Source organism: Euprymna scolopes, chromosome 10, assembly GCF_053919585.1.
Source record: "Euprymna scolopes isolate OS-2025 chromosome 10, ASM5391958v1, whole genome shotgun sequence".
Taxonomy (NCBI): domain Eukaryota; kingdom Metazoa; phylum Mollusca; class Cephalopoda; order Sepiida; family Sepiolidae; genus Euprymna; species Euprymna scolopes.
Window position 1 is genome coordinate 92,392,689 of NC_136491.1, and position 8,451 is coordinate 92,401,139.

Below are 8,451 nucleotides of genomic sequence, written 5' to 3' on the forward strand. Positions count from 1 at the left end.
GAGAGAAGTATCCTGTCATGTTAAAGTAGTTAGAGGAGATTGAGGTGTGTAAGTTTGTTTTACTTAATGCTGATATCCGGGGAGTTTACTAATAAGTAAGACGCTACATCATCTAGATTACTTCTAAGCTCACGGATATTTGTGAATGCAAACCTCAAGGGAGGAGGTGAATCGTTTTTGTTTATTATCTAATAGTGTTGTTTCAAATAGTAAACTTTGCTAAAGGAGCTGGCAAAGCTAGTAATGAATATAAATTGAAATACTTTGTTACTGAAGATGATATTTACGAATCTATTGCATGTATGAAAAGATATGCTTTCTTAGTTTTAAGATTTACATGACTCATTTTATTTGGGGGTTAACTGACATAAGATCCGTGAACATAGACATATCTGCTTGGCCTTTTGGCTAGAAACATAGTTTGTTCTGATGCTATGCTTTATCTGTTCTCTCCTTGGTCAATTTTTATTTTTGTCTCAATCCAGAGTGCTTCTGGGAAAAAGACCTTATTTCTAACTGACCTCTTAAAGGGGTGAGTGAATATGGACATATCAGCATCTTGTTAATGCACTTAAATGTGTTAATACACTTAAATGTGTTAAGCAATTTGATTAAACTTAATTTTTCATACAGTAAACTATAAAATTTCATGCCATTTCTGTGAATTTAATGTATGAATTGGCTGCTTTTTTTTTTTACATTAAACTGAATATAATACAAGTCTGTTTAATACTTTTGTTTACTTAGTGATATTTCATAGAAAGGAAGAGGAGATCCTCACTCAGAAATATTCCCACTTTTACTCATTAAAAATCAAAAATTTTCTTAATAATAATAATAATAATACATGATATGTAACATTGCTTACAAATCAGCCCTTTCCTAGTATCACATTCTGGATCCCAAAGTGTTCATTGTTGCCTGGTGTTTATTATTATTATTTTTATTTTTTTTTTACAAGGAGCTGGACTGAATGTCAACAACAGCAATCCAACTGCATGCATAAATGATGTCATACGACAAGCAAATCAAGAGAAAATGGCACAGGGAGCTGACCAAACTGCAAAATTAAAGGAGTTGTCCAAGGAAGAAGTGCTGGCACGAATCATAACTATCTTTGAGCAGTTGATAGAAAAATGCACAAAAGAAGGGCTCAACCAGTTCAAGAATCATCTCTATAAGTATTGGATCCACAGGTGATATCATGTTTTCTTCTTTTTTAATAGTATAACGAGGTACCAATATACCGGCACCAACCACACCAGGTGTCCTTAACCTCATCAGATTTCACCCGATGTGACAGGTGTTCTTTCGATCGTACATTGTCCCATTACAAGTTGGCCTGTTGATCGTCCTTACCCACTGTGTTTTCATGGTGGAGCGCTTTGCCTCTCGATCGAATCGTCTCCTACCCTGTGTAGGTAGTCTCCGGGTACATAAATCACTCCGCTGGTCCTTGCGGCTTGCTGTAAAATGAAGAGTCCTCGCCACAAACAAACAGAAATCCGGTTTATAGCAATAACAAACTATTTATTAATTTCATTACTTCCTAACAGCTACTGTCTAAATTGAGGTGACTGACTATAGCAGTGAAATGCTGTAAGACCAGACCAGTAAAGTCACAGATTTCCCATTAACACAGGCTAGTTAACATCATAACATCAGGCCCTGAGGGCTCCCAAATCAGGAGCGGTTAGCCAGCCCAGCCGTTCTGTTTGCTGGCTACGACTCTTCTCTTTTTTTGAATTCTTTTTTATAAATCCAACGCCCTTTTCCCCACCTCTCCTTCAGAAAGTGTTTACAAACACCCCTTCTTTCTTCCTCTTAGAGCTTACCCTACCAAACCTCAACCCCCACCTGCACTGAGGTTTTTACTTATTATCAAATTAGGAGTTATTAGTCATTCCAAGTCGAACAATGCCTGGCGGCGACCCCTACCCTTGACCCCCATTCTAAGTTGTCAGCCTTAATCAGCTAAGGGTCTCTGGATCTCTTCATATCTCTCAACAGAGGTTTTAAAAACAACCTTTCATGTTAACAGATATATAACGACAATGAGATAAAAACAATTATTCTTTGTTGCTTTTCTTTTTTTCTTGTCAGAATCCCGTAGACATTTCTGCCCTGTCCCAATCAGACATCGACACCCCCTCTTCTGCCCTCTCTTCCTCTATCCCGTCCGGTCAAACACCCCTCTCACCGCAATACGCACCTCGCTGCATGCATTCATGACACCAATTAGTGTCACAATAGAAATAAAAGAGAGATGGAGAGAGAGAAAGAGAGAGAGAGAGACAGTGTGTGTGTGTGTGTATGGATTTATTTTGGTGTTTGAAATAATTCTGACAGGAGTATAATGATGTGGGATTGTGCCATAGTAAAGAAAACATAGTTGCCATAATCTTTACAGAAACATTAACATTCACAATTTGTATTCATACCTTCATAGTTTCAAATTCTCCTTGTATGCACTCTTGCGCAATCAGATTTCAGATTGAGGTGTTGTCATCCTGAAATCAAAACTCCTTATTTATACTTTCAAAATTACTAAATTGAAGCAAAGCTGAATGAAGACAAAAGAGGTGTATTTGACAACAGAAGCAGGGGGCAGAGAAAGATTGATAATCACTGTTTAATATTTTGTAAACTTATCTAATTTTTCATATCAATATGTCATCATGTAGAAAACAATACACAGGTATAAAATATACAATAAATTTATTCTGTTAGGTACAAAAATAGAAGTCCATGTCTGGTAGCAACAACTCGTAAAGTGAATTTGCAAATAATAGTATTTGCATTTCAACTTGAAGCATCAATTGACTTCAACCAATTTTGCTCTCCTTAAATGTGTGAATTGTAATCACATGTTCGAGCCATGTCACAATGCATATCCACACATTGCATGTTCTAAAACTGACAATTTTCCTCTCTCACACTTTCTCCTTGAGTCATATGATGTCATATCAATTTCTATTAATTCACACAGTTTAGCAATTTAACCCAGGGCTGACCTTTCATTTCCTGTTATTCTCAACTAACCATTTTATACACTAGCGGGTCTCCTCATCGAATATCTAACAAATGAGTGATATCTATTTTTCATTATAATTATAGTAGCCTATTATAAAAGGTTCAACTATTTCCAAAGATGAATTAGCAGATAGCATAGTACTTTTATAGGAAAATATCTTTTATTTGGTTTGTGCTAAAAAGAACTTAGAATGGCTACGAGTCAATATTTATATAGGGCACTATAGATAGATAGATTTACCATATCCTTGGCAATTTAAGGAAACCAATGAAATATGTCTTGTATATGGTGTATTCACTTCAAATGGAACCTTGATGTTTCTTATCCATATATTCATGTAGCTTGATCTCTATTAATATAAGGAATGTAAGACAAAAGTTAACCAATGAGTTTATTCATGTTTTTAAAAAAAAATTTTTTTTATTGCAAACAAGATATATTGCCACTTGGAATGTAAGGGGCTACTATGAAAGGGGATCGTATTTAACAGAGGACTGTAGAGAATTGAGCAGCGAGTTGTCTGCTCCCAGAAAACAAAATCATGCGAGTGTTGTAAGAAGTAGTCTGATGAATTTGGTCCTTTTATGCTAGGACTTCTGATTGACTGGGGTTGGGGGGTAAATCACTCAGTGGTACCCCAAAATAGATATCAGATGTTTAAACAGAATTTAATCATCGCAGGAAAGGATTAGTTTAGAAATTTAAAAAAAAAAAAAAAACACAGCTCATCATCGATTTAAAGAATGTAACGTAAGTGTCAGAATTTTATTTAATTGTTGTCAGAATAATTCTCTTGGGAAACAAAACCACAATGACTGTGAAATGTTCATATAAGAGTGAATCAGACAGAGTTGGTTTTATTATAGTCAAAACACAACATCTACATACATTGTTTTATGGAAAAATTAATTGCCTCATATTGAAAACCTACTACCAAAGCTATACACACACACACACACACACACACACACACACACACACACACACTTGCACATGCAATAGCAGTTCACGCATTTGCTAAATGAGTCATTAGTGCAATACAGATGTTAAATCATCTTTATTTTTGTGTGGCTTACTGTTAACTCACCACAGAAGCCATGAGGATGATGACGGGATCATCATCTTAATAACAATAAAAATACTCTACTTAGCTAGCTCCTATTCTGCTCTACAATAAAATGCCTTGCCAAATCTTGCTTCCCTGATAGTTTGAAAAATGCCTCTGTAGTACCAGTATTCAAGAATTCTGGTGAAAGAACTGACTTGCTTAATTATCGCTCCCATGTCTCCTCCCCTCAAACATGAAAAAAACAAACAAAAAAAAACTTCCACAAAACTTTTTCAGTTCAGGCACATTAATCCTTCATTTGTTGCACAAAGCTATGATAATTCTAATTAGTAGGATAATTTTGGGTTACTAGTTGAATGCATGCACCACTGTAAAACTACTGTTTATACTGACATGCAGAAATATGAATTTTATATGACTATAAATTTCATTTATTATTATCTGTTATTGGCATTAGTAGATTTTCTTCTGAAAGAAAGGAATAATTAGGATAATTCTGGGTTACATAGATTAATTAGTTGAGTGTATGTACCTTTGTAAAAAAAATTTTGCATTCATATACAGAGAGTGAGTGGCAAGATTAACTTTATATTACAATAAATTTCATTTATTATTTTCTGTAATCAGCATTAGTACATTTTATGCTGAAAAAAGAATTCTGATCAATAGAATAATCCTAGGTTACAAGTTTTTTCCATGTTTACCCTAGCAATACATGTTTAATCTTGATTGTGTCGAGATGTGAACATGTTAGGCGTGTTCACTCACCACCGTGATCATCCTACATGTTATGTCCGTGTAAAAGTTGTGTGTTAATCCATCCAATCAGTGCTGCAATGAAGAATTATCCATCCAAAACAAACCAAAAACCACAAGCCCAGCCTATAAACAAGTAACAATGTTTATTTCTTTGAGGTTACAGATAGTACTTGCTCTCCTCACGTTGAATGGCAGCCTTTCAGGGTGAGATGTTTAGCTTGACCAGCCAAAAACAAACGAGTCCACTTGATGCAGACCTTCATCCAAGAGCCTCTAAAGGATCTATCAGCCTGGAGAGGCACACTGGCTGAGCTGCCTAGTGGCTCTCACAAAAAACTGCCTACTCAACTCCAATTCCCACTCTTCCTCCTCCTTTTCCAGGGGGAGTGTGTCTGGCTATAACCCCCTACCCTTCCATTCACCTGGGATCTCTTCCCTAACTGACTCTGGCCTTTTGTTAGCAGTGGCTACTCCAGATGTCCACTGAAAATAACATCTATGACTGTCTCCATTCCTGGAGCTTATCTAAAGATATCCCTGGACATTGTTTTTTCTCATAAAAGCCGATCTCAGTGTGACTTTTCCCATTTATTTGCATTACTATATTTTCTGCTTTAAAAAAAAAAAAAAGAAGTCATTTACATAAGAAATTTAACAGGTTTCTTTTCCTTCTTTTTATTTCAAATTTATTTTCAGTGAAGTAACAGAATTTCAGCTGGAGATGGATGATGGTAATCACACCAATGTGACAATTGTTGGGTTGGATTCCGAGGGTCACCTGGAAGTTACTGCAGTCGGCACTGGAGAGATGTTGACATTGAATTCACTGTATTACAGCATGGATGTAAAACTCCGACAGATTTTCAAAAAAAGAACCTAAACTTATTGTTGAAACAGCGCCTTTTTATTTGATGAAGATGTGCTTGTGTACATTAGTAATCTTTTAAACCAACGCATTTCAGGTGAAAACATTACATACTTATGTGTCATGTTGAAATTAGTATAAATTCAAAACAGGAAAAATGATTCAGTAGATGTGCTAGATATATTTTGAACAAAAAACATCCACAATTACAATCTGTTTAAAAATGGTGAGCCTTAATTTAAATCAAGAGTTAGCTCCCTTGTTTGTCATACTGAATTAGTTGCACATCTTTTCCACTTAAAAACATGTGATAAAACTCAATAATTATTTTTCTACTTAATCAGTTTTTGTAATTTTTTTGAATTCATACTAATTTTGCCATAACACATAAGCATGTAATGATGTTTCCACCTGAAATGCATTGGTTTAACAGATCACCAGTCTATACAAGAACTAATGAAGATTACATTTTGAATGAGTTCCCCAAAAGTTTTTAAAATTTATCTTTATTTTTAATACACATGCAATTATGAAAATTGATTTTATTGTAAGTGATATCCAATTAAACTGATATGAAAAATCTTTAACTGGTTTTAATATTCATTACAAGAGCTTTTTTTAAAAATAATTTACTGGTTGATTTAACTTATCTCAACACTTTATTGCAGTTTCTTGCTATATCGAAATGGTGTGATACAGTTTCCATTAAAATGTAGCACAGTTTTTAAGAAAAACAAGATGAATACCAAAAATACTGCTAATGTATCTATAGTCATGAAGCTGTATTAAAATATTTAAATCAATAAAATCTATATTCTTATAAAGTTGAGTTTATTTTTCTCACTCTGACATTGATATTAAAATCTACTTTACCATGTAAAAATTATTAAAACAAACTTTTTAATATACTCAGTCATGGATATGTGAGCGACTATATGAAGATTAACTAATTTGCATATTCTTTTTAAAAGCGAGCATTAGTTAATTATTTATTCATTTTTTTAATAGTTTCTTATTAGATGATTGGCTTCATTTCACTATTATGTTAGATTCTATTTATGCATAGTTTCTACATTCTGCATAATTATGTAGAATTTAAGATGAAACATAGAAATTTTTTTATATAAATCTATCTATATAGATATATATAAAAGCGACCTTGTCGGTATGTGTACAAACTCCTTTCTGAATATTTGGTCTACAGAGTTGAAATTTGATATATAGGGTATTTGGACCTGTAGAACAATTTTGATTTGGTTTTAAGCCAGTAAAATAGCTTCTAAGGGGTCAAACATTGACTTTGGCCTCACATAAGTTGACTATGTCCATTTTTTTTCTGCACATGCGCTAATTAAACATTATAGGTTAAATAACATTATTTTTTGTGGCTTTGTATACATATGGATTTAGGTCATACATTAACAGATAAGGCTGGAGAGCTATATGTTTCGGTTTCGATTCTAACTGATGGCACATAAGTCATTTTCTTTTACTTTTGTAATCACTACTATATATTAGCTATTACATATTATAATAATCAATAGAGAATTGGCTCTATAATAATAAATATAAAATCTGCATGAATTAAATATAGGGTATTTGGACCTGTAGAAGAGACGTTGTGAGCCTATCCTTGTTTTATCGTTATTTCCATGGCAGGTGCTAATCTGAACTCCAATCTCTGGACCCCCTCGCCAATCTTTCACGAAAAACACCCGTCTGGCCGAATCAACTGTGAAAAATTTCCCCCACTCTTTATCTGTGCCTAAAACAAAACGTGGATTCCATGAACAAAGCTTCTTTCTTAGAACTGCACGCCTGTGGAATTCTGTTCCGTCTGCCTGCTTCCCACCTGACTACAACTTGGATGTGTTCAAGTCCAACGTTAACAAATTCCTAATGAACCGCCTCCTTAAGTAAACACTTCATCAAATCTCCACACTAACGTAATGTACTTGCAATAACCCTTATCCCTGAGTGGCTTCCGGGCCTTGATAAGTGGTGACCACTGTATATAAAAATTTAAAAAAATAAAATAAAAATATTTAAGCATATTTTACATTTAGTTAACACTGAACGACCTGCTAGTTATTTATAAATATTGTTGTAAAACTCTATTTGAAAAGATATTGAGCACTTCATATGTACAAAGATTTGCTGTCTTTATTTGGGCTAATTTTAGAATTGATAACTGAACAGCTGTTTTTGAGAAGTTGATTTTTAAAACTCAAACCGTCTTGCTTGGGCAGTGAAACCATGTATCCTGTTCCGGGTTTATGACTTCTGGTATTAAAAAGACAAAGTCATAAAAGCTTCTTTTTTTTTTTTTTTAATCAACAATTTATGGGATTGTCTTCTTTTTTTTTTTAAATAGATTTATACATTTTATTTTTCTACCATCTTAAAACCGCAGATTATTTTTTTAAAAAATTGGTTTGCATTACAAATAAAAAAAATAATTATGCTTATGTGTTTTACTTTTTTTTCATTTAAAATAATAAAATACACAAATAACGTTTCCATAATTTTCCAATGAATGTTGAAACTAAAACACTAAGTTTTATATTCATGTATTACACAAAACAAGGCAGATAAAAAAAAATCATATCTACTTGCATCCCCACGAGGGCAAAGGTCAGATTGTGTGATTACATGGATGTTAAATTTTTTGCTTTAACTGCAAATGACTTTTGTTTTTTTGTATTTACATTGGTATTTTACGAA

The 8,451-nt window shown here is 33.6% G+C and overlaps 1 protein-coding gene across 8 annotated transcripts in view; it reads left to right on the forward strand.

Moving 5' to 3' along the window:
* Positions 1 to 6,309, forward strand: part of LOC145286132 (biotin--protein ligase-like) — a 69,588-nt gene extending 63,279 nt beyond the window's left edge. For all 8 annotated transcript variants that reach the window (XM_080134847.1, XM_080134842.1, XM_080134843.1 and 5 more), the window contains 2 exons: positions 962 to 1,196; positions 5,559 to 6,309. In XM_080134847.1, the coding sequence (XP_079990973.1) occupies positions 962 to 1,196; positions 5,559 to 5,742 (419 nt within the window). In that variant the 3' untranslated portion in view covers positions 5,743 to 6,309. The remainder of the gene's footprint in view (positions 1 to 961; positions 1,197 to 5,558) is intronic.
* The last annotated feature ends 2,142 nt before the right edge of the window (positions 6,310 to 8,451 follow it).